We start from the raw sequence: 27735 nt of genomic DNA on the forward strand, positions 1-27735 counted from the left end.
TTAGAAAAGGAAACTAGCTTCTACTCATATGAGATTTTGCTTAATTATTTTCTTTAGTTATTCCAATTTTAACTCTTATTAAGTAATGCAATAGCTGAAGCATCTCCACTGATTTATCTTGGCAAAGGCAGGACAGCTTGCATACTGCTATATCATCTGACAAAACTAATAGGATGCTGGTGTACATTTAGAATCTAATAGGACTCCACTGTATATTTAGGAAATAAAAGCTAAAGAACAAAATATTTGTAGTATAATTTTATTCACCTAGAAACAAAGGGTCAAAAGTCACAGCATGGAAGTTCATTTTATTTTGTAAACTCATTAAAAAGATGTCCATGTACAAAAGGAGGGCATTTTAACAATCTAAATGCAGACAAAGGAAACTATAAAAATTCAACACATTAATAAACAGTTGAGTTTTTATTTTCTTTCTGCATAATTCCTTGCATCTTCCATACCAGCCTGCACACAATCTTAAGTATAATTGTTAGAATCATTAAAATTCCAGAGGCTGAACATAAAACCATTTGCTCTGCTAGAGGAATGTGTTGCTGAAAGATACAAACCCTGTAGCATGTTAGCTAGAAGTAAGACACAAGACTGAAGGAACTGGCTGAAAGGCTTCTAAATTGTTATTGCGCATTCATCTTCTGAGAATTCAATATCAGTTTTCTTTCTGCAAATATTTAGAATATTCCTTAGGGAAGTAACAGCGTTAGACTGAACAGTCCTTTGTCAAAAGATGTATGTTTCCATGTTGTCCTAATACATCTAATGCAGACTCAATAATAAAAAAAATTCAAAGTAAAGTCATTTCAGTCCCAACAAGTGTTCATTTTGCATCAGAACTTACAGTAGCTACACAACAAGCTACTGTGAGATATAATTCAGTCTTCAGTATTAGATACTCTGGGCTGCAAGTTTGGACTTAAATCCTTGAGACGCTGCCAGTGAAAGGTCAATTATAAAACTGTATTTCTTTTTAGTCTGAGCTAATCTGCAGTTTAATTTGTCCCTGTTTCTACCACCAAAATGACTCTCAGGATTGAAAATTTATTCTTGTAACCACTACTTGAGGTTTCTGTAATATGTTTTCTTTCCTGCGTCCTCAATGTAGGCTTGAGAATGTTGAGTGTTTCTCTAGATCCACTGTTCTTCGCTAACCAGAGTTTTTCAGTCAGGAATAATCCATGTCACGTGTGACTTGTTATACTCAATTTCCAAGTATAAGTGTCCCAACTTTCAAGAGTTAAGTAAACATCTCACGATTAACAAAGAGCAACTTGAATGCCTAGAGTTAATACACTTCCAAGATTTGTGTTTGTCCTCTGCCAGGACGTAGTGCAAGAAACGAGCCCCACCAACATAAGGCACTTACCTACGTTACACGAGGAGGGGGCAGGGGCGAGAACCCTTGTAACATGCAAGTCTAGTAAGAGTCTCACTGGAGAAAACACGAGATCTCGCAGGCTCAGGGTGCGCTGCCACTTCATTGTGTGCTGCTGTAATAAAGTCTGCTCTGTAACAGATATCAGATCCTCCCGTTGGCAGCCACTTCATTAATCTTCGATTTCTGATGATCATATTTCACAGAAACAATAAGGAAAAGCAAGAGGGTTGCTCCTTGGATAGCAGCCAGCAAAAAAAAGTAATAGTTTAATTGGCAGCCATTAATATTACCTAAAAAGAATTGGGGAGAAAAAATAAACATTAATAAAGATTATACAAATAAAAATGTCAGTCCCTTCAAGCTTAAGTAGCAAAGACTTTTCTGCAAAACATGGGCAAAACCAAAACAAATCACATTTCCATCCAAGAGCATAGTTGCATTTTTAATTATGTAGAGCAAAAGATGAAACTTCTGAAGAAGATGCACACAGTACAAGGATTGCTTTCTTTTGTGCTTCAATGCCTTAAACCAAGTAATGTCCCTGAAGAAGCTGATGTGCTGTTACTGCATTTCTTCCTTACAAAAAATTGCTGGAAGCTCCTCCTACCACTGTAAGAATTTTCTGCAAAGACAGACTGCTCACATATAGCAATAGGTAAGCTTCATAAATGTCAACATAATTTTAAAAGGCTAATAATCTTCCTTTCTTCCTCCCTGCCCACCTGCCCCTCCCCCCTTTCTTTAAGTCTGGTTTCTTATACTGAAAAATTAATTGCAATGCTTTGCTGACTTCAGATAAAACACCCAAAAACCTCAATGTGTATTTTCATATATGATTTACTTTCTTCGTAACGTAATAGAGATCACTTATCAATTTTTGAGGAAACGACTCATTTCAAAACCAAGAAAAAAGAAATCATCCCTGCGCTGCAGCCACTAAATGGGCTTGAAAAAGAAATTTCTGCAAATAAAGCCCTGTATTGTAAATTGTTCAAAGATAGCTCCCAGTAAATGCAGCATTCAAGATCGAAGCAAAGCTACACTCACACAAGGCTGGCAACTTAAAGCTTTACCATCTTCACTAGATATGCTTTTAAGGAGCCTGGAAAATACAGTGAAGTGACAAGACTTTAGTCGAGGAAAAAAAAGAATGTCTCTTATGTTTTACAGTTTAATTGAAAACAGGTGCAAGCATAACCTTTTTTTGTACTATATATACTAGATAGTCCTCTTCAGCAGCCTTTTCAGCCCTGCTTAATGCTATATGGTCTCTCTGCATCTGGAGGCCTGTACCTCCCTAGTCTGCTAAGTCAAAGATAAAAATAATTTAAAAATTAATTTTATTAAGGGAAGAGTTTGGCAACTCTGTAGATATAAAGAAAGCAATTATTGAGATTTTCTCTCAGCCGCCTTTTGGAAAAAAGCTTGGAATTCATGAAACTATGCATGGTTTCTTTTTGGTTCAATTCACCTTTGATACTCCTTCAAAGTTGTTATAAATTAGTGATTTTTACCATATTAAGTAATGTTAAATTAAGGAAGCTCATTGCTAAAAGATTAATCCTCTATTAAGAAATGTGCACTAACTATTGCTGTACTTCCAAGAACAATATATTGTGGCTCATTTCCAACATGCCACATGAGCCACAGCCAGTTGGACCATTATGATTATCAAAAAGGTTAGAGAGAGTAAAAATAGCAAAGTATACATCGATTCTAACAAGCTGTTCATGCCGCATGCCTATAAATGTTCAGATTAAATTAATTTAATTACTGAAACTTAAGATTCAATTAAAGTAACTTATAATAAAATGCAATAAAATTAAACAGAGTCTTTCCTTGACATTTAAAATACAATATACATGTGAATCTCCATCTCAAGAGCAGACGTGTTTAAAGAGTAGTAATTATCCTTTATGAGATGGGATATTAAACCCATGAAATCTCAGTTTTTGTCGGAGAAATAACAGTCATTTCAATGGCAGCAATCAACACTGAAGTGCCAGCAGAGACCAAACTTTCTCAGTGGATTTTGTGGAGGCAGTGAGTTACCTCAAATGATATAATGAGTTAGCGTAAATAGCAGAAACTTGGTGCACACATGTGCTTATAGTTATTATACAGCATTTAATGAAAAATTCAGAAGTCATTCATTCATAAAGACTCCTCCTTATAATTCCTACACTGGAAGACCTAAGTAAATTTTAGATATGAATTTGTTAAATTTCAATAATGCTATACAAAATGAAAATTTATATATAAATAGTTACTGAGATAAACAGTAACAGTTAAACCAGCAGCTACTATAGATGCTACAAATCAAAATCACCCACTGAGCGCTTCAACCTTGAGCCAGCCGTATTGCTGCTGAGAAGGCTTGATTGTGTACCAAGTCTTTGGACTAAGAAAGGTAGAAATACCCAGTTCTGACAGCTGTCCAGAGGACAATCCACTGAGCTGAGGAGCCTATTCAAAACAGATGACCAATGAGTCATGAAAGGTAACATCTTCTAGTTCTAGCCAACTCTGGATCTATTTAGCACAACCTAAATATTTTACAGAGAGAATATTAGGCACTGCCTTCTCTTAAGCTGCTTCAGGAAACAAAGGCAAGAGGCTAAAAAAAAATCATCAAATATCACATATATTAATTTGTATAAAATTATTATCCTCCTGTTGAGCCCTTATCAAATGAATTATCTCTACATAGAATTGCAGGAAAAAATGCTGTTCTAGTTTTGAAATTGACTGGGGGAAAAAAGTCTCAATTAGATTAATTTTTCAATTGGTGAGGACACTTCCATAAAGTTAAGGCTACTTGTCATGTTTTGCAGTGTTTTAAAGAACAACTTATACACCAAAGATGACAACTTGTGACACATGTACTGTTCCAGACAACATTACTTTTTGGTAGCATGCAAATCAAGCTTAAATGGAAAATCCTCTCATACCAAATTTAAAGTAAGTTTAGGCTGCACTTTTAAGCTATGTATATGCAGTAGGTCTAGCATACATTTTAAGAACTTTTCATGCTCCTTCTGTTGGAACTAATTAGCCCATTGATGATGGTATGATTTTCTGAAATTCCCAAGGTGCCACCTACTGGTGCCAATAATTATTTTTAACTTCAACTGGCAATACAAAGCAGATGATAGGTTGGACTTTTTCTAAGAGTATAAATAGCTAGCAGACAGAAATGCAAAATTAACTCGTGATAATTTCGATGAAGTCTCTTGAAACTAGGAAGCTGAATAATCACTAGAGAGAGATGGGTACATTTTACTTCCCATAACAGCAGAAAGTAATTTCAGTACTTTATAGCAAATATATTCTTCTTCCACACACAATTCAAATATTTTTTACTAAAATACAAAAATTTATAAGTAATTTCTGGTGATGAAATGGAGTAACAGCTGAGCAGGTAATTGACAGGCCTTACAAAGGCAAAATAGTACATACGTGTTTCCCATGCTTTCATGAAGACAATGTATCATTTTGCATAGTCACATTACTTCATACTTACATGCAGTATTAAACTTTGTCTTTAACAAAACAGTAGACTAATTTATATTTTTAAAATAATAACTGTGCTAAGATTTGACAGTTCCACATGCTTGACGCTTAACTGCTTCTGAGGGAAGTCTTCTACTTTATAGACTATGAATACACTAAAAAAAACTTACCAAAATCTGTGTGATTACTCATCCAGCCAATTTCTTTAATAGACACCAGTGCCAACAATCCAGAGCCAACAAATGATCCAATCCCCGAAAAGAAAAAAAACAGCCCCATAATAGCACTCTGCATAGATTTGGGAGCAGCTGAGTATGCAAATTCTAGACCTGTATTAAAAGATTTTAAAAAAAATACTATTGGAAGATCTAAGAAACAGTGGTTCACTCTAGTTTAGTGTAATAGAAGTTACAAATGTATACTACTTCTGGTATGTTAAAGACCTAAAATTAGCCTTGGATTTCAGGAGACAGGGAATTGAGGTAGTGAATCCCTATCAGTTCCCAGTTCCCTCTAATTGCTTTATGAACGTTGTTAAAGGTCATCAATATATCAACCCATTAAATGGACAACATTTGAGGCGCGCTTTGATCTTTATTCATATTACATGTGTAAAATCAAGAAATCTTCTGAGGCAGCATATTCATTTTCCTGTCTAAAATTATCCTCACAGAAATTTATTAAACTAACTCTAAGCTGGCAAGTTCCCCATTCCTCATTTCACTTATTTCTACATTGCCTGTCCGTTGTGCAGTATTTACAAAGCACATGGCATTCCCTGCTGAGAACAAAGTACTCGGGAACTGAAGGTCACTCTTGCATTGACCATGAACATTTATTTCACACAGGCTCCGTGTCTGTATCTCTGAATGTGCAGACAGAAATTAATTGCAGCTGGAAAGGCAGTAATTAGTTTTAATTTAATTTTGATCTAGAATTCTCCGAGCTCATTGCTTGATGGCCTATTCTTTTTAAGGCTTGTAGAAATGGGACTTCAACTTTAAACTATCCTCACTCAAATTTCAACCAATAAAACCAAGAAAAAACAGTGACATGAATTTGAAAATCTGTGCTACTGAATTTTAGCACCAACAGAACACAGTGGGTTAGGTTCTGCCTTGCAAAGACTAATGCCCATGATTAATTCTCCTTTTAGAATAATACTCCTGTCAAAAATTAAATCGGATTAATCACAAGAGACAGTCAAATGCATTCTTTGCATAGCTTTTTCTCTGACAGGTGAAATGCTTGTTTCAAAACAGACTGCTTCATACTGAAAATTAATGCTACCTTATCTAACATTTTTCTTGGCAAAGAGAGCATTGTAGACTGAAAATGGCACAAATACTATGTCTTGCGTAATAAAGGTATGCTTTATTTTCGCCATTACTGGTATTTGACTTTTGCTACTCCAGACAGAGTTTAATAGAAATACACTGGCATTTCTTTTCAAGAAAAGGTTTAACACTTCAGGCCAGATAGGTTAATTTGCCTGTTGTGAGGGAGGAACTTTGTTCTTGTAAAAGAAACAGAACTATATGTTCTCACTGATCTAACAGCATTCTGCACTGCCACCTGGGAAATCTCTGATAACCAACACACTGCTTCTCTTTTCCTTTGCAAAACACATTAGAATGGGCCAACAGCAACCTGTCTGTGATTTTAGAAGGGAACTGAAACATTCTTTGTGCAACTCAGCTGTGTGGGTTCCTGTAAATTCAAACTGTAACGAGAGAATAGCTACAAAGATGGAGAGACACCTGCAGATGGGGATGGGGAGGCAAAATTATATTTATTTTGAGAATTAAAAGCTCAAAAAATTTTCCTAGGCTTTGCCACTAAGATAATAATTCAGATTTTTCAAGGAGATCTGGCCAATCTCACTTAATTAAAAAAAAAAAAGTAGACTGCTCTCAGGGATATAGTAGCTTGGTTTTTAACCTCTTGTTAAGTTATCATAGCTACCACAAGTCTCCAAAGTATCAGTCACATTTTGGTCACCAGGCTTTTGTACATTCTGTACAAGTTTAGCTCAAGCATATAACATGAAAGGATCTGGCCCATTTCTTCTCTTGTTCATTTTACAGATATACTGGATGCAAGTGTTACTGCTGGGAAAAGATCTTAAGACTCAAAACAAAAACCAAAATGGGTATAACACTATGCACTTCTTGCAACAAATTAAGGCACGTTTCTAAACTTGAATAATGTTTACAGCAACCCTAATATTTAATCTGCCATAAAAAATATAAAATCTTTTCTTTGCCTTCAGAGATATTTTTGCCTGCTGGCAGCCATTGATAACAATTTCATGCTACCTCAAACAAGCAGTTTTGAAATTAAACCCTCTAGTTGGTGTTGTCATGTGAGATTATGATTCTGAGTTAAATAAGGGTGCTTTAAGAGGATTGACAGAATAATACAAAAGATAAATGCAATGTGTCTTCCTTTTAAAGGTACCTCAAGTGTAACTAATGTGGCTTAATAAGAATATGCTTAGTTTTACAGTAAACAAAAAAATAAACGTATGTTTCTGCTCTTATGATATTTAGTCCCTTTTTGTTCACAACAAACATTTCCAAATCACTATAGTTTTAGAACCATTAACACTTTGCTTATTTGAAAGCTGAATTTCATAGCACAATAGATGCCTTTATCAACTTCTAATATCAAATTGGTAAAGTATACTCTACTAAGTCTTGAGAGGCTTTCTTAAAGATACTGAGAATTCAGTTTAGATAACATTCAGAGGCATGAAAAAACCTCTTCGTAAAACAAATCACATGAAAGTGTAATACACAAAGCAATTAAGATCTGCATAGAATTTCTGGTTCAAAGAAAAAGAAGCCTTTGCACTTTTCCTAACATTGCCCAACAGTTTTTGAAGTTATAAAGCCGTTGGTACAGACCCAGCAAGTGCAGAATAGCAGAGTATTCATGTAAGAACAGCGTAAGCCTTAAAGACTTTACTTCTCATGAAGAAGTCCACTAAAGCAATTGAAAAAGCCAACCCTCAGTTTTGAGTTCAACAGAGAATGCACCAAGTCCTTGACCTTTCCACAGGCTGCAGACAGGTTTGTTATTTTTTTTCTTGTGAACACCTACAGACTAGTAACAGTGCCTGGCAGAGAAACAAGAATTTGTAAGAAGGAAAAAATTTATTTATTTTTGCATGAACACTTGCATTTCTGTTTATTTTCTGTTCAGATTTAATTTGCACAATCCCTAAAATTGTAACTAAAGGTAACTATCATTTTACTCTTTTGATAAAAATGCTAAATACAGCCTTAGTTTTAATAAGTAACTCAATTAAAGAAGACTTCCATCTTCAGATGTTTATGCATTAGGATTTGTGCTGGCTACTGTTCACACATAACAAAATGTACTGTAATATAGGACAGCAGATATGTCCTCTAGCAAAGGTTACATACATACTTCAAAATTACAAATACACACAAGACAAAGCCATATCTAAAAAGAATTCCTCCAGTATACTAAATAACTAAGGTAGAGTTTAATACGTGAGGGATATGTCCAATTCTTCCATTCTTTCCATGAAATCCCAGGCCAGGCAGCTGGAAGAAAAGCTTACAGCAAACCAGCAGATAAAAAAAACAACACCCAAACCAACATTTTCTTCTACTTGCCAAGCAATCCAACCACCTTGTTTTATTTCCTAACAATGTAACCAGAAACTAGATGGAGTAGAAGTTCTCTCTTCCACTAAGAGGGGAACAAATGGGCCGTGTGACAGCTGGGGCTACCGCCAGCAAGATCTTACAGAATTAGAGAATTTCATTTTAACTCGCTGTGCCTGCCTAGCGTGAGGAATGAAAGTAACCTCCCACAGGGGAAACGAAACCAGGAAATTCTGTCATAAGGAATTGAAGAAAAAGAGCTGTATGTAATGCCAGTTGGAATGGATGATCTTCAAAGTTCAATATTCTAAAATAGTATTTCAACATATTAATAAGTAACTATAGTTAAGCAAATATTAAATTATTTTTAAATCAAGTCATTGGAGGAGTTCCAATATATTACATCAGGTAGCTCTGCAATTCTATTTAAGTAGTAATCAGAATAGTTACTTCTACGATCATGACATGTTTCTGTTACTGGTAACTAAGCATTGCTCCCAAGCACTAGATACCTAAACACTGTGCTAAGAGATTCACAGTAGCATTTCACTTGTTTAATCGTAGTAAACTAGTGTTAGGCATACCACAGTGACAACAGATAAATTGCCTGTGCTTTCTTCCTGCCAATGAGCACTGCACTGCACGTATACGAAACAGACCAGAAAATAAGATTTTTAAGTCCTATTCACCCTCTCCTCCCACTTCACTTTCAGCTTAAAAATCAATATGGTCACACAGCTGTCCACCACATCACACAGAACAGTATTAAGAAATTTAATCTCTCTTGCATTTGTTCAAGAAAGGCAAGATTTGAAGTGTTTCAGTTTGCCTGGTATCACATTGAAGTACTAAAACTATAGAAAAAATGATCTATAAGTAAAGCAGATAAAAATGTATAAAAAATAGGTACTTCATTATTAATATTTGCAAAAAATCTGTTTAGACTGTGACATAACTTTTCTTCTTTCAGAGATATAAAAACTCAAGCAAAATGAATATAAACAGATGATAAATCTTTGTAAAGATGGTTTATTTCCTCCTTTTTCCCTCAGAAAAGTGTTTCTACTTACTAATTGACTTTCTAAACTGTGAACTCAGTTTTTAAGCCAAAAAATGACAAAGCACAGATTTTATTTGCAACACTGAGGAAGATTCAGAGGAAACAATACTGCATTAAAACTATTATTTAAAATACAATATTGAAAGTGGGTATTGTTTTCCATTAGGGGTTGCAAATATCCAGTGAAAGCAGGATGACATGCAAATATTTAAATGTTGATCTGCTTGAAATTCAGTCTTGAAAACATATTCTTATATAGCCAATTTTCAAATGTGAAAGATGATTGTGTGCTTTGCCATTTAATAGTTATATAATATAATATTGTATTTGGGAACATTAGAGCTTATTTATAATGAGTTGAGAAGGAAATATTTCTTTTCTAAGAATCCATCATTCATATCCATAGATATGAAAGCAGAATTGATACACACAAAGACTCTTACCTGCTATACTTGCAAATATTTCACTGAATCCAATCAGCACATATTGAGGAATCTGCCACCATATTGGCAAATCTGCAGCATGGTATGTAACATTTCCAATTGTCTGATTAATTGTTTTAACCTTTACAATTTTCAGTCTGTTGCTTTCCAAAATTCCTACATGGAGGGGGGAAAAAAAGATTGACCTAAGATGCAAATACTGTTTCTTCATTTTAAGAATTAAATTAGGATTCAATCCTGCATTGCAATTACAAATTATAAAATAGGAATATTTTATAATATAAATATAAAAAAAAATATATAATTATAATATATATAAAATAAGACTACTTTTACTATTGTTATTTCAAGACATACAGTTCTTCTGCCACGGAATAAGTGATTATATTCTTATTCAGTAGCAATAATCATACAAATACTTAACCCTTTTCCAGATGGATTATCTGAGAGCTTTCTCATACAAATGATGTTGGAGTTTTTTTTAAAGACAATCTCGTTTTCACAAACTACTACTTTACTGCGTTGAACCATTGTATCTGCCACCATAGAATTAATAAATTAGAAACCATTTTGCTTATCAAAATGGCTACACTAGTCCTGTAGAACTATGAAAACCCTCTATGAATATGATCATGACATTTATATGACACTTATTATCCCAAGAGATCCAAAAGCTTATTAGAGCTTGATTTACAAGCAGCACACTGCATAGAAAGCACCTCATGTAGAATGAAAAACAGACATGATAGTGCAAAATATAACATTTTTTAGCTTGCTCAACACAACAGTTTAGAGTAGAAAGTGAATATCAAATAAAGCTGTTGGGTTTTTGTTGGAGTTGCCTCGCTATTATATAAAATGTCAGCCAAGAACTCAGATGTAATTTCATTTATATACATTTATCAAAAAATTATTGCACCTCAAAACATCTAGTGATCCTTAATGTGTTTGATACTCTTCCCAACACAGGCAGATTTAGGAGGCATTTAGCCACACAGCAGCATAACTACCATATACCAAACTTTGCCATAAATTTATCTTCAAATCCAAGTACTTCAGAATATAGAATCTATTGATTCTTTCTTAGACTTTGATAGACAAGCTTCAAGTTTAATCGTACAGTTTTAGTACTTAAAAGAATCTTAACTTCTTGCTGTAATTGTTTAAACTCTATAAATGAAGTAGATTTTCCAGTTGAATAACCTTAAATACTGCTGCTCAGAATTTACGATAAAATGCATGAAGCACAGCAGATGTTCATTAAATCTAATCAGTTGTATTCTCACACAGTTTATAAGATATTTAAAATAATCTAAACAATCTAATAGGCAGCCTAAGTAGTGTCCAGAACTAATGCAGTTAGATAAGTACGTTAAAATGGACATTTCGCACAAACAAATCATTAAGATACTTTCAACATTGCAAGTTAAGATATTAACATCTTCATACATTTAAGATTTAATCAGTATCTCTCTCTAAGGCAGAAATGGTTGGAAGTAATGTTGTATTTTAAGAATATTAAAATATGGCTTCTATAAATATCATTTAATGAGAAAATAAAAATTTTATGAAACACGTAAACCATGATGGAAGCTTTCCATCCTGCTAGAAATAAACACTTTCCTATACCCTAAATTTGTCTTAAATTCATATTATGATGAAGGGATGTTAAGTTACTCCAAAAGATTAAACTTTCCAACCAAATGGCAGTTAACTACCCAAAGAATTCACCTTCTCATTTCTATTGTGGAAGAGTTAGGGAAGGATCAAACCAACAAAATCATGCATTATATTTGTAGGTGAATAGAAAACAAGGCATTTGAAATTTTTAACAATTCTGCTACATGAAACTATTCACCAACTCAGCTATCATAGTTCAAAATGCCTTTTTTCCCCAGTACTAATAAGGACAGATATTGCTGGTTTTGAATTCACTTATATGTGAGCCAGCAGGTTCTATTTAAAGAGCTGACATTTAACTGTTTTACATCATCTTCTTTTGCTGGTAGCAGCGTCCTAAGTAACATGGAATAAGAGAAACATTCCTATTTTAAGTTTAAATGACTTTGCTTTAAGAACTTTACTTGTGCACATACAAAGTGACCTTGGCCTAATAAGGTAATTATCTCTCTCATTGAGAGAAATCTTAATAGCCATATAAAGTGTCTCTTTCTCTAAAATATAGGAGAGTACAAGTGCTGAAATTAATTTATTTAATGCTATAATGCTTTATCAATATGTTCATTACAGTGATAGTAGGTGAAGGCTATAGGTTCTATGAAGCATTGCTCAGAGCTGTTCAGTTCCACATCAGCAATGCTTAACAACTTTAAATCATTTCAAAAGCAGCTGATTTATGGTTTGAACAGAGTTGCCATCTTTCTCCTTTCATTCTATGGCTAAGCTATTTTACACTACAGTAATTCCCAAACATTAGGGAACATTAAGGTAGGGGAGAAAAAATCCAAAGTGGGAGGAAACTCTTGTTCAGCCATATGCTAACTTTATTATTTCAGATAAAGGGAAAGAATTTTAGGTAAAATTTCACTTTTTGAATACTTGGAAGTCAGACTATATAATGGAACATACTCATTTCTGAACTAATTTTTTTTTCAGGATAAATAAATATTCAGCTTCAAGATAAATGGTTAATAAATCAGACAACATGGACTTCCACAGTACCATCAAGTTTATTTTAGGAGAACTAACAGCCTTATATGCAAATGCTGGATGCTTTGTTCAGGCAACCCAAACCCTGATCATGAAGCTGAGACATTTGTTGAGAAAATACGGTCAGAAAACAAGCATACTAGACAGTAACATTGTATGTGGAAACCTTAACTAAAAAGTTGGTTTTAAAAGGCATACTTGAATGCTGTTTCAGGCAGGAAAAGTGGTCCAATTTTATCACAAACATTCCAAACAGTTTAGTAAGTTTTTGGATAAAATCTCTTTCACTGTAGGAAACGGATCCATGCAGTTGCATTCTAACTATCCCATGAAAAAGACTTCAGAATAATCTTGAATTAAAGGTTCAGAAAGGTTGATTCTGAATGCTGTTCTCAGTAGCTGAATAAATAGCTATATAAGTAGATCTCAAAGTTGTTTTTCTTACCTGCAGCAAACGCAGAACACATTACAAAGAACATTCCAACCGCAATCCTCTTCAGTGAGGACGGGAGCAAGCCATTCCTTTTTAAAATGGGGTCCACCAATTTATCTTTTAAAGGTATTAGGATCAGAATAAGCACTGCATCAAACATAGTCAACCAGGCTGCTGGAAACTGAAAGGATAGATGACTTAAGTTGGCAATTTCATTCTTAAGGGCTGATTTTTACTATTATTTAACAAAGGAAAAAACATTTTCTGTGAAACAGTGTGATCCAAAACAAACCACAGTGCACTAACAGACACTGCGAAAAATAACAGTGTGTAAAAGCTAAAGAAATACTCAGCTATTCAGGTTTTCATTTAATTTAGCAGTTCATAATTCTGTTAGCTCAGAAGCACAAATGATTCCTCACCATAGTAACTCCAACAGTATTGCATATTCTGACTTTCAAGATGCACCTCCAGTTGTGCTGAGATGGGTGTTGGTTTGTGGGGTTTTTTGGGGGGTGGGGAGGTAGGAGCTTTCCACTGGAACTGAAGAACATCAAGTGTTCAGAGCAAAAAGGTTCTTTACACAAAAGCAAACAATACTGCACATAGTTCCAAGGAAAATTTGAAATAAGAAATTACTGGGCAGATGAAGAGAGTACTCTGAGAAAACAAAATGCAGAACTTAGCAAAGACACTTTGCAAAGGATATTTTTTTTTTTAAGATTTCTAAGTTTCAGAAGGCTCATATTTTAGGTCCTTACTCTGAATTAATTTTTGTTAAAACAAAAGTTAACTATATAAGTAAAACTATGAATTCCTTTTGAAAGATAAGATCGCCATTAACGTTATTGCAATATCTGAATTTTTCTGTATACATCCTGAAATATGTTTAATGGAAAAAAAAAATCACTGTCCTTAGGGAGCTTTCTGCCATTAAGATTCTTTTAGTCATAGAACACCTGTCTGAGGAATGATTGATTGCACCACCCAAATCTAGTAAACAAAACTATAGTAACAGTTTACTGTGGAGTAAACAAAACAAAACTGCAGATTATATAAATGAATACATCTCAAGATACATTTTTAAAAGCATTATTTTAAAAGTCTAATATTAATCACACACAGGTCAGGAAGTGATTTAATGCAATTAAATAGTCACTCCTATTGTGCTTCCAGTGATATAGTCTAATCTGGCAGAATTAAACTTTTTTCCTACTTCACTCATGAAAAGTATTTAATAGCCAGGTTCTGTAGATCCTCTATTATTAGGCTTAGAACTTTCAGAAACATGCCACAGAACAGTAGAAATGGAGTTTTACTAATGTAATACAAAATTCATTTAAAATTAAATTACATTTGTCAAATGAACAAAGAGTATTGTGCAAAACACGCATCCTTTCTCATTTGCAAGATTCTGTAATGACAATAAGATTCCCGTCTGTATGAATGAGACAATTTCTACCAAGTTTAATAGTATTTAGCATCTGTTCTGAGCTAACCAACCAAGACAGTACAGGGGTATTTATTAAAATGTTCTGTTTTGAGGATATCTCTTAAAATTGCATTTAGAACAGTGGGATACTGTACTATGCATCGCACTGTCTCTTTCACCCAAAATACAAGCACTGCCTGATCTATGTGTTTCAGATACTGATACAGTTTTTGATATTAAACTGTTTTTGTGTGTGTGTAAGCTCAGGGTTAGAGTAGATTAACATTTTCTAGAGATGATCCAGGATAAACAAGGGGCCTGTGACTATCTAAAACTACGGCTACAGTAACAGAGGAAGACAACCAGATTCCCTTAAGGCTACAAATCTCGACCACTGCAACCATCTCAGTAACCCAAGCCCTCAGCCTCTAACACATTGTGGGCATGCACCTCTCGTTGCAGGCAAGAACCCTATTTCACTGATTGGTTGTAATCACTCCAGTATGGCTGAGATGACCACGAACTGCAAAAACAAGAGTTAGCAAAACGTTAACCTTTAGTTCTTCATAATCATGGAATCACAGAATACCAGGTTGGAAGGGAGCTCAAGGATCATCTGGTCCAACCTTTCTTGGCAAAAGACTATCTACAAAAGATGACCCAGCACCCTGCCCAGCTGAATCTTAAAAGTGTCCAGTGTTGGGGAATCCACCAGTTCCCTGGGGAGATTATTCCAATGCCTGATTGCTCTCACTGTGAAAAACGTCACTTACTTAGGCAATATCACTGGCCTCCATTAAACCTTCACCTGCGATTCAGAAGCAGCTCAGTTTTCTAAGTTCAAAGAAAATTTAAGTACAACCATTTTTATTTTTGATCTGTGAAAAAAAAAAACCAACTGAGGCCATTCTGATATTAATTCTGATATTCTGAGGCCATTATTGATATTAATTTTTAATAAAACAGAAGAAACATAATTTTAAAAGAACACTTAGTAAGCCTGCTAATAGCTTACATTCATACTTTTTATTTTTATTTCTCAGTACCACTTCTGCAATTACGTGATGCCAACCTTTCTTGAAAAATATTGATTGAACAACTTCCTTCAATATGCTAAATTCATTTAAGGTAAGGCAAATATTGATAAGGCAGTATGAAGCTACAAGTGTCTCTCAGATTCCAAATTTGCTAATACAAATGTTCGGTTAAGTATGGATATTCCTACTGAGTTTGTAGGAATGTTTCTGTACTACTTACAACTTTGAAAACTTAGGGCATAGAGATTAATAAGATTTCTTCAAAGATCATACTTTGTCTGCTGAAGGATAAAGACAATTAAAGCAGAAAATTATCTGCATACATTCAAAACAGGATGATGTGAATTCGATATATGGGTAGATATGCCAAAATCTCTGTATGATGCATCGTGCTTCTAAATGCCTAATGTCTGTGGCTATCGATTCTCTTTAGCCACTACCTTAACTTTCTGGAATTTTTGTACCATACTTACCTATTTTGCATCTCAACTAAAGAAAACATACTTTTCACTTGTTTTGCCCTACTTACCGTATGAATAGAGTTTGTGTCATTTGATATTTCAGGAATTTTCAGATGGAGACTTTGCAATACGTATGTTGTCTGCATCTAGCATTAGGAAAGACGAGTTGAGATTACTTGGACAAGGAGTACTGACAGCAAAATATTTTTACTTTTTTAATAATTAACAAAGATTATATCAGAGGTGAAGTGCTAATATAGCAAAACAAAAAGAATTCTTCTTAAAAAAAGCTTGCAGTATTCTAACCCCTACATTTAATTTTACTAAGAGCACAAAGAATCATTCACATGACTTTAAAAACAATTTCTGCTTTTCTTTCCCCCTCAAACATATTTCCTAATTCATCTCACTACGGCAGAAAACCAGAAAGATTAATTAAAATGAAATCTTGACCACTTACCCTGAACTATCTGAATCAACTGCAAGATGAAACAGAGTGCAATATTTAAAATATATTAATTTGTACAACTGTTAATTCTAACTATTGTTTTAATGATTTTATTTTTTATTATTAAGTCAAAATATTATTTGAAAGTATTCTTAGTAGCCATTTTTCATCTCTCAGCTTCAGGATAAGTTTCATATTTATGAAAAAGCCCTCAGAAAAATGTGAAATTAGATACTTTGGCATTCTGGTAAGCTAATACAGCTTTCCACAAAATTTTTTCTAGCAAATAAAAAACATCAGAAGAAGCTAGCATCACGCAATAGTATTTTTGCTAACATATTATTAAAATTATTTTTAACCCCAGGTGTGTGAAAGAAAAGTAGTTAACGTTAAAACATGGGTCAAGTCAGTCAATACCAGAGTTCTGAAAATTCCTCTTCAATATTCATCTTCTCTAGAATCAGAGCTACTGAATGCTAACTGTACATTAACCTTATAGAACAGTTTCCCCTGAAAAGCTTTTGTGTGTTTCCTCCAGGTAACTGCTCTGAGGGGTTAATATTCAGACCTGCAACGTGAAGCTAGAGCCCCAATACCTTTGAAATGCACCTGGAAGAAATGGAAGTTAGGGTTCTTACATTAGAAATTATGGGTTTTACACATATAATATAAATCATATGGAACTACTCACTTGAAAATACACTGTCCAGTAAGGTATTAAAGCCAAAAAGACAGGGATAATCTTGACAAGAGCTTTCACATCTTCTACTTTGTCTTCTCTGAATGGGCCCCCACGAGACAGCTTGGCCATCTCAAACAGGCTTTGCTTGTGAGGTTGCTGAAGTACTCCCTGGCCTTCGCTTTTGAAAAGAATTTGAAATGTTTAGTTAAATAACCACAAAAACTGACTTAAATGGCAATCTTGTGACACTTCTTTTCTTTATGAAAAGCTCAGGCATTTTCAAAATAAGTTACTCTTAACAGCAAAACTACTGGGCCAGAATAGATCATCAGCAGGTGAAAGCGAAAGCTGAAAACTTCCATTATAAAGACTTATTTTCCCATCCTCCCCCCCCATGCATAAATAACTGGCACTGCAGTATGGAGAACTTAAGAAACAGTATCACAAAATATAGGTTATCCTAATTCATTAAATTGTTTTGCAATCTGAATACGGCCTGATGCAGAGGAGGCACCTGACATCTCGTATAATCAGTGACTAAATTTAGCCACCACTATTCCATGGGCATCTCTTGAGAGTGGAGTAACCACCTGGAAAGCAAAAAGCCAGCACACATTTTGGCTGCCCATCAAACCACTTACAACATTAAATGCAGATGATAGTGTTTTTCAAATCAGAAGGCATCCCATAAACATATCTAAGCAGAGAAGAAAGTTAACTAATGCTTAAAAGCAACATACTTAGGTTATGTTACACTTCCAGAAACTCCAAACTGACAAGACATAGCATTCAAGACATAGCAAGCAAGACTTGATCTTGCAATGGGGAAATTCAGTGATCTCAAAATGTGCTTTTCTCATCCCAGAACTCCCAGAAGGTACCTCCAGGACCCCAATTTTCCAGTTCCAGTTCTCAAAGCAAAACTGCATGTTCTAGTGTACTCTCTAGTGTGACTTACTGCCAGCTAGTTTGAAACAACTAGTTCCAACTCTTAGGCTGTTTCACTTGAATTCAGACTATACAAAAGAGCTCATTACAAACCTATTAGTTGAACGTTCCACATGTCTCTTTCTTGAGCAACAAGAATATGTGAGAATTTTAAACATGTCTGTGAAGGCACTACCATCAGGCGGCTTTGTGATGAAGAAACTCTGACCACATAAGAAAACCATGAATGAAATCCCAATGCAAACGGTTGGGATACTATATCCAATAACAAAGCTCACATTCTGTTGAATGTATGCAATGCCTCCCAGAGAGAGAATAGCTCCCAAATTAATGCTCCAATAAAACCAATTAAAAAATCTTCTTGTGGCTTCTGGACCCCGATCTTTGACCTGGAAGAAATTAAAAACAAGTCATTCAATTTCTGAAGAAAATGAAGCCTGTTTATTAGAATTCAATCAAGTTCAATGCACTGAAGAGTTTAGGTTTAATTTAAAGTCGTACTAAAATGATTTAAGTGTTTCGGGCTCAGCATGGTATTTGATGAAATGACACCTTACTGAGCCACCCCATTATATCAGTGACCTTCTAGAAGTTCAGCATAGGGAGAGAAAAGTCATACAATACTAAACTACATAGTTTTCCCATAGAGGCTGTTATTATTTCTACAGCACTGTCTCTCATTTGGTCATTTTTCTAGACAAAACTCACTCAGATTAGCGTCCCATAGTCCACACAGAAGTTGAAATAACTAATTTTTTAGTAAAAAAAAGTTAAGCTACCTATAAATTCATATATTAGTAGTATCGCAACAACTGCTTCTTCCAACTGTATACATGTAACAGTTAACCCTATTCCATCTTCTAGGCCTCAGGTGACTAGGTGGTGATTAAAGCACAAATTTAAATTTTAACACAGTCCTAATGCCTCTCATCCCTCATCAGAACATAAACTGAAGACTTGTCATTCTAACATTTAAAAAAAAAAAAAAATAAATTTGGGGTACCCAAGGTGTCACAAGGCCCCAGTAAATATTTATCCCTCTATTAAGTCAGCACCATTCATAGTGCTGTTTTTCTGCTTGAAGCTCTCGGTGTCTCCACAGTGAAAGTAAAGACATCCTTGGTTTATAGAATTATCCTGTACAGTTTTCACCATCACTCCTTATTGCCTACCATTATTCATCCCATGTTTTGTAATTAAGTCACAGGAACCAAGCATCACTCATAAGATGTGATGTAAGAAAAATTATGCAAGTTAAAATTTGAAACACATTAAAAAGATCAACTACTCTGTAGAAGAATCCATAATACTGTACTTGTCACTGTTTTATGACTGAGAGGCTGTTAAGAGTGACTAGCAAGTCAGAGCCATGCACCAGTCTTGCCGAGTCAGTTGTTTTTTATTTCTAATTGCAAGTTTCCGTTCCCCGTTTGCCAGATCTTCAAAAGATCTGCGTTTAGTTTGCAATATGAAGTAAGCCATGTCTTGAAATAAGTTTTTAACATTGTCAGTTCTGATTTACAGCTTCGGGTTTCTCAGTGGTGTACAAACCCACCTGTATCATTTAACCAAGCCTAACAAAAGAAATTAACTATTCCTGTGCATAGTTAATAGCATTGTTAGGTGTTCAGGTAGGTCTGGTAGCATGTCAAACGCAATCTTGGAGCCTAAACCAAAGAAATTCTCCCTTTCCAGTTTCAACTTGGTACTCATTTCCTAATTTTAATAATCATCACCTGCAGTAGTGTATCAAGCTAGGAATTCCTTCTGCATGGCAGCAGGATATTAGCCAACAATTACATCATAAGCACAGTGCTTCAAACCATTTAAAGAGTTCACAATCTATTTTATGAAGTTTCCATTTCTTCATCATAAAGACTCAGTTCTCTTATACTTTCTGCAAGGAAGATGACTTCCCATCCTCCCTCTTACAAATGACCTTGCTCACGTCTATGCAAAGAAAAGCTGGGAGACGAAAGCAAGCTTTGATAAAGGTAAGAACAGAGCAAGCACAGCATGATGCTTCTATCAGGTATTATCCCAGCCTCCAAACATTAGCTCCTGAGAAACTTCCTGAGCCTAGGATGGCTTCTAACTACTTCATAACCACAGCATACCTCCTCTCCGTGAATTTGTCCAGCCTGCCTCTGAACCCAGGTCAGCTTTTAGAATCCATAATATCCTGTGGCAAAGAGTTCCCCAGATAATTACACAGTGGGAAGAACCACCTCCATTTGTCTATTTTGAACCTGCCCTGCACTAGCCTCACTCGTTTTAGGTTGTTTTATTGTTTCCTAGGTCCAGGAAACAATAGAAGGCAGCTGAGCTTTATCCCATCCCTGGTCCATTTCTGCCTCTCTCCCCCTGACCATTTCCACAAACTACTGTCACATCTTCCTTCTAGCTGCTTTTTCTGAGATAGGAAGTTGTAGACTGTTTCGTGATTTCCTTGGATGGAAACTATGATGTCTGTGGCTCTTCCCTGAAACTTTCTTCCCCACCTCCAGTACCCTTTTTGAAACAGAGTGACCGAAAAGGAATGCAATGCTCAAGAGACAGCCATGCCACACACTTAAAATGAAAAGAATGCAGTTTCTATTCCTTATCAAAGTATATATACGCACTAAAAATCATATCACAGCCACATCTGAAATGCACTATGGCATTTTATTGACAAACATTAATAACTTCCAGTACCTGAAGGGGGCCTATAGGAGAGATGAGGAGGGACTCTTGATCAGGGAATGTAGTGATAGGATGAGGGGTAATGGTTTTAAATTGAAAGAGGGGAGATTTAGATTAGATATTATGAAGCAATTCTTACTGTGAGGATGGTGAGACACTGGAACAGGTTGCCCAGAGAAGTTGTGGATGCCCCATCCCTGGAAGTGTTCAAGACCAGGCTGGAGGGGGTTTGAGCAACCTGATCTAGTGGGAGGTGTCCCTGCCCAGGGCAGGGGGGTTGGAACTCAATGATCTTTAAGGTCCCTTCCAACTCTAACCATTCTATGAATCTATGAACTTAAAAATCACATTGAACTAGCTGGTAGAATACCTTGACAAAGTGGAAGAACTATGAAGATGTGGTGTCTTACCAAAACCAGAAAACATGGTAGACTGAAAAGGCAATCCTTGTAGTTCCTTTCAAACATCAAATCGGTTGCCCAAAATATTAGCTTTATTACATTTACGGCAGACTACTCAAAGTTTCCCATGCTGACTATTACTTGAGCTGTGTGACAGCACAAAATAGATTGGTTTATTCTCTTCATAAGTGGATGCTACATTTTAATAAGGGACTAAGAAGAAGAAAACCATGTTGGAATTGTATTATTTTATTTTTATCAAGGACAATTATTTTTCACAAAACTGCAGGAATTCTCCTTTTCCCCCTTATGTTTGCATTATTTTCAATCACCCAAGCAGAAAGAAAAATCTATCACTCCCTCTGCTCAATTTCATCTGTGCTCAAGCACAGCAGCACTCTCGTTGTGGTACCAGCATCACAAACTTCATTATATTCTTAACATCCCACCGTGAACTGCAGCAGGAAAATGATGCACATAAATAGCAGAAACATGGTGTGGATCCTGGATCGAATCTGTCCTGTGATCTAAGGGTTCCACATCCCTGCACTGAAAGTCAAAATAACCATGTTTAAAAGATTTTGTCCCCATCTCAACAAAACAGCTTAAAACAGTAGTAGTGCCTAAAAAGGTATGAAAAATGTCACCTTAAATTCACCATGTTTTAGTCAAACCCCTTACACAAGGAAAATGCAAACAATATCAGTGAAATGCCATTGTTAGATTGCAAGGCTTCCTATCACTGAATGAAAGCACTGTAGTAAAACTGTTTCAAAGGTGCCCTGACTCAGATGAACATTAGCAAGTATCTAATACACACAATTTATTTGCTCTAGGTAACACACTGGTTTGCAAATGAGCTCAGATTCAGGTATTTTCCGCAGAATGTACCAGTGTTGGACAGCTGTCACTTATTTAGATCAACTCCCACTGCATAGTATCCAGCCCTGAGTCTCCAGCTCACTCTTGCGAATTCTTCAAACCTCACACAGCTTTTTTCCCTACTAAATGGGATAGCACAGCATTCTCCAAGAACACTCAGGAAAAATCCAGTAGCGCTTCTACTTCAATAGAAATACAGAATGACCTACTGTACTTTAAAAGGAGCACCCCAATTGCCCTAAATGTTCCTCTTTTAAACTACAGGGAAAAATTTAATTTAAAAAAAAACAAAACAAAAACAAAAAACAAACCACAAAAAACAAGCCAACAATTCTAAACCTCCCCTCAAAAAACTAAACAAAAAACCCACACCAAAAATCCCCACCAACAAAGAAATTTAGGAAATGAGCAACTCTAAACCTTCTGGCCACAGCTGCTTTGTCGGTCATTGGCCACATGTCAATGCTGCTTATGTTCAGGTGGGCCTCTAAAGAGGAAATAAAATGATCTTGCTACTTTCAAGACATAACTTTTGCAAAAGAAAATCTAACCTAACACTTGCTTTTTCTACAGTCCAAAAGATGTTTTTCTTGACATATCTGATACCTATCTTTTATGTATAGTTAATCCAAATGCAGAAAGAACAGCACAGTGACATTCTGAGTTTTATAACTGGAACCTACACGGCACTGGATTTCAAAACAGTAAAGAAATAGTTCTCAAAATCAAAATTTCTAATACAAAACAGATATCAGACTGATTATGGTCAGACGAGATGCAATTATGACCACAGTTTTCATGATAAAGAATCCTAAGTGCCTGGAACACTATGTTATGGGAACTGTGTAATCATTACGCTATTTACAGCCACTTTCAGCAGAGGACACATCAGCTGTCTAACTGCACTGCAATTCCCTAAACTCATTTAGGATATAAGGTTAACATCTTACAATCAGAACAAAATTTTAAATGCAACTAAAACAAAGAAAGAGAGAAAGAGTAACTAGATCCTTGGTTACAACACCTTATGAAAAGTCATTAGAAATACCTCAGCATCATCAAATTCCACAGCACAGCTGTCCCTAAGGTTAATACTTAGACCTCCTGTCTTAGAAGAAAGATGATCACTTGCCGAATTATCCCTCCCCTGGATTTTTCAATACCGACATCTTTCTTAGGAGATCCAGGTACTAACCAAAGTAGTTCGTATAGCTTGAAACCAAAAATATCACATAGCTCAAGTATTAAGATTCTATTAGATTCTCCCAATTTTTATGTAGAGCGCCAGGATCTGTACAAGCATCATTGCTTCTCCATAGCTCCCGTGTTTAGATGTTTTGCTTTGTCACAAAGTAACTTCCTAGCTCTCTACAGCTAGGTCAGTTTCAAAGAAATGGTTATGCACATACTTCTTACTTTTGCTGCAGCTAATGCCTATATGGTGCCTAGTACTCCACTGACATCTGATTTCTGACATCATCTGCTCATGATCCAAGTATTTCCTAAACCCCAACGTTTCAGAGTTCCAATATGTCATAGTCTTCCCTCTCTCCCTCTTCACATCATGACTGATCCAAAGCTATGACCTCCTATTTGATTCACATAAAAGGAAAAAGAAGATTATTTAGAAGTTACTGACATTAGCAGTTTTCATTTGTTTCTGCAATCAACTGACAGTCACAAGTGACAAATGTAACAAAAAACCCCAAACTTATCCCAGCCAACTATGTGAACAGCCACACAACAGAGCGAGGATGAAAACACAGAAGCTTGCCCTTCTCCTTAGCCTACAAAAGAAAGCGCAATGACAAGTTTTCTGTAGTCAAATTTATGCCTACAGAATTCTGACCTTCTAATCCATCACTACAGACAACAGCTATTCTTTGAGAGCATCTGGAGAGAGCTCAGTAACAGAGCTGTATAGAGCAGTACTCAGTTGCTACATAATTTCAAATTTTTATACTAAAATGTGGCCAAACCACATTTCAAATCTGCTTCCTCTCACTGGTGTTGTACCTATTCTCTTTCTGTCGGAAACAGAAACAAATTAGTACTGCTGATGTGAATGCCATAACTTCAGTTTTCAGACTGTTATCTGCAGGGTCTTAGACATCCACGGTCTCCTAAGAAGTTCAACAACAACAACAAAGTAACTTGCAGTTAGTTAATGACTTTCAGTTCTTTATACATGGTCCCCCATCCTTCCCCAGAGGCTGGAAAATCAAGGTTCTACAGATAAATAAATAAGGTTGAAAATCACTCTAAAGCCATCTTTACACCAGCAATTTCCAATAGTGTCCTGCCTCTGGTGATGCTACAGTAACAACAATGGTTTTAATGAAGCTAGAAGATTTTTGGCAGGTTATGGACTGATACATTTAATGACTATGATGGCAATTCAGAAAGAAGATATACTGTGGGTTAAAACTAGCATCTCTAATCACCATAACCCCAAAACAGATTAATCTATAATTAGAACAATGACTATAGCTGATACTAAATCTAGTCTAGACTAGCACTAGATACTAGTCTACTACTAATATTGGCTTCAATGTTGAAGCTAAACAAGCTTTCACAATAATGAGGGATAGTCATATTGTTTCCTAACTGCAGAAAGTCACAAACTGCTACACAGAACAGGAAGTGACTGCAAAACACTCGCACTTGAAAGGGGAACTGGAAAGTGCCAGGTTATACATATCACATGATTATAAACACTATTCTGAGAACCATCAGTTCAGATTTAGACCTCTATGATGCATCAATCTGCAACTTCTAGAAAAACATCTCTTATTTATAAACCCAATTAATTAAAGCTGGTCTATACCTAGTTTGCAGTAACTGGTTTTCGCTAAGCTGACTGGCAAAAGTTACTCTATACTGAGTCTACTTAGTCACTTGTAACAGCACTTCTAAAAGCATCCATTTAACAGAAATTAAGAAACTACATCCTTTTTAACTTCTGAGGAAAATAAGTATTAGAATTTAGTTTCCAATTTTCCACAGTGATTCTTTTCTTCTAAATAAACCCCCCCTCATTGTATTTGGTTCTCCACCCAAATTGTAGATCATCTGTTAAAACCAAAAAATCTACATGGTAATTTTTAAGAGATCTGCAATGAAATATAATAAAGAATATCTGAAAGGTGGTTCATGTCAGCTAAAGTACATGATATACAATTCGTATTTTCCTTTGTTTGGTATTCAAGGGGAAGAGGACAAATCTTATCAGCACACATCCAGCCAAAACATGTTTGCATTGTATTCTAGCCTCCCAAGAATGTGACTCCAATAGACAGACTTTATTCTCAGCAATATATATCCATCTACCCAGCAGTTTGCTACATTCCTATGCAGGGAGAAGGCACCCAAGAGGGCCCAAAACTGCACAACAAGGTAAGTGGTATGCTGTAATATGTTTAACAATAGATAAGGCAGAAAAACAGAGAATGGGAAAAATTCAGTCCTCAGCAGAGCTCCACTGATTATTATCAACCAGAAAGGAGTATTTCTTTTGCTTCACCCTACATAAATCACTGTGAATTATCTGCAAGCCTAGCCAAAAACTGCTTTCCGTGAAATCCTGGGGGGAAAACCTTTAAAAATCCAGCTACAACAGCTACACTTCCATTGGCAATGGTTATTCTTTTGCTCTGTTCCTGCCATTATTTATCTCTTACATTTAGCATTCATAAAGTGTTCTGGGGATAAGCAGTCAGTTTTGAAAAACACCTTACAAGATAAAGTCATATTAAAGCTATTTCACCTGATGGGCTCATGCTGGCTTAAATAGAACCAATACACTGGAGACGCACAATCCTAGGCTATAATAATGTTTTACATTTATATACTGCTTTTCACCCAGAACTCCAGAATTTATAATATATGAAATGCCAAAGAATGACAAATGTAAACTGCACAACAGAGAACAGATGTATGATTGGCAAAGGTGTTGTGGTAGATCCTACCTCTCACAAAGAATTTCATGGCATTTCTGATACCTGCACGAACCAGAACTCAATGGGCCAGTACACAGACATGCTACTGTCTCGGAGGTATTTTCCTTGCGTTGTCACTAAGAACAGTTTGGTTAGAAAAGCTGCCCAGTATCTAATCAGCTGAAATTCTCAATTTCTAAAGCAGAAATTATACTCTAATTCAACATCCACAGTCAGCATACTAACTTAGCGTAAGACTGTAAAAAAATACATGCAACAGCACATTCCAGTTGATATTGAACTATGAGCTGTCTCTCAAATATTTTCTGTAAAGCCACTTGGTTCTGCAATGATGATCCAATGAATGATATCACTGAATTGGATCTGAGTAAGGTCATTTGACGGGATGTGTCCTGACAAAAACAGCCCAGGTAATATGTTTACCATGTTGACAGCACCTTCCTACCCATCATCCAACGCAACATTGGCCTACACAAAAACATCGCTCAAGGGCACAGTGTAGTACACAGTGAATACCTAAAACATAAAAAACTATTTGTTCTCTACCCTTCATTTATCACAAGATTATAAAGACCTCTGACCACAGTTCTAGAAGGACCGTGCTATCTTTGTCAAAGCTAAAATGTGTATCAGATATTTCACCTGATGAGGTCTGAGGTCAAATTAACTGCGTAGGAGCTCCACAATGGAGGACAATTAACAATCACTTAGCGTCCATTAAGTATTCAACCCAACTTCTCAAGATGGTGATGGCTTAGCCAAATCAGGTACCACACCTAAGGCAGGGCTACCAGGAAACCAAGGGTTGTAAGAGATCAGACACCACACAGACACCAAAATTATATAAAACAGAGTACAACTTAACAGCTTGCATTACACAGGGAACAGAGCTGGATGATCTGATTCCGAGACACAACACCTACAGAGATGTGAATCAGTAGGTGCGCTGTCCATCCCACCAAAGCAAGCCCCTCTGCATGACTGACAGCCATCCCCTGGTTCAAATCAACACCCACAAACGATTCATACTTGACCTGGTCTGCCCCAAAAGGGGTGATGTTAGCCTTGACCGACCCGACGCCCAGCCCCACAAGGACCAGTCCAACGAAGGTGGCGGTGGCACAGTAGCGGATGGCTCCCACCTGGGAGCAAGGCGCCATAGTGGTGTTGGCCACTGGAGAGGAGCAGTTCTCTACGGGGAACAAGGGGATGTCCCCGCAGAGGCCCTGGCGGGTGTGCGGCGCAGCGATGACAGGGAAGGCCAGCATGCCCAGCAGGTAGAGTGCCATGCTGAGCAGGATGGTGCCAAACTTGCCCAGGAGGGCATCAGCCAACCAGCCGCCGAAAGGTGACACCAGGTAGGTGATGCCCATGAAAAGCAGCAGGGCCTGGCTGGCCTGGGCACCCTCCCAGCCATAGGGAGGCCCGTTGAGGAAGAGCACCAGGTTGGAGGTGATGCCGTAGAAGGCCACTCGCTCCAGCAGTTCGGCCAGCAGCACGGCAGCGCAAGCCAGCCGCCGCCCGTGGAAAGCGTTGCTGGCTGCCCTCCCGCGCTCCCCGCTGCTCAGCAAAGGGCTGCGCTCGCTCGGCTCGGCCTCCTCCATGGCGGTGCCTCCTTCCCGGCCCACCCTGAGGAAACTTCCCCGCGGT

The 27735-nt window shown here is 36.4% G+C and overlaps 1 protein-coding gene across 1 annotated transcript; it reads right to left on the reverse strand.

Annotated features, from left to right (window-relative positions):
* Positions 1 to 248: 248 nt before the first annotated feature.
* On the reverse strand, positions 249 to 27710 carry SLC15A4 (solute carrier family 15 member 4). Its single transcript, XM_074159653.1, has 8 exons — positions 27120 to 27710; positions 18252 to 18547; positions 17220 to 17388; positions 16149 to 16226; positions 13163 to 13331; positions 10048 to 10203; positions 5077 to 5235; positions 249 to 1683 (listed from the first exon to the last, which is right to left on the reverse strand). Exons 1-8 carry the CDS (start codon positions 27687 to 27689, stop codon positions 1535 to 1537), a joined length of 1746 nt encoding a protein of 581 aa, XP_074015754.1. The 5' UTR covers positions 27690 to 27710; the 3' UTR covers positions 249 to 1534.
* Between the last annotated feature and the right edge of the window lie 25 nt (positions 27711 to 27735).

The sequence above is a fragment of the Numenius arquata genome, chromosome 16, assembly GCF_964106895.1.
Source record: "Numenius arquata chromosome 16, bNumArq3.hap1.1, whole genome shotgun sequence".
Classification (NCBI taxonomy): domain Eukaryota; kingdom Metazoa; phylum Chordata; class Aves; order Charadriiformes; family Scolopacidae; genus Numenius; species Numenius arquata.

Coding starts and splice junctions, on each gene's coding strand:
- SLC15A4 (XM_074159653.1), bottom strand. CDS start 27,689: ATGGAGGAGGCCGAGCCGAGCGAGCGCAGCCCTTTGCTGAGCAGCGGG. Junction 17,389..18,251: donor GTGGAACGTTCAACTAATAG/GTTTGTAATGAG, acceptor TCTTTTCAAAAG/CGAAGGCCAGGGAGTACTTC. Junction 16,227..17,219: donor ACTGGACAGTGTATTTTCAA/GTGAGTAGTTCC, acceptor TCCTAATGCTAG/ATGCAGACAACATACGTATT.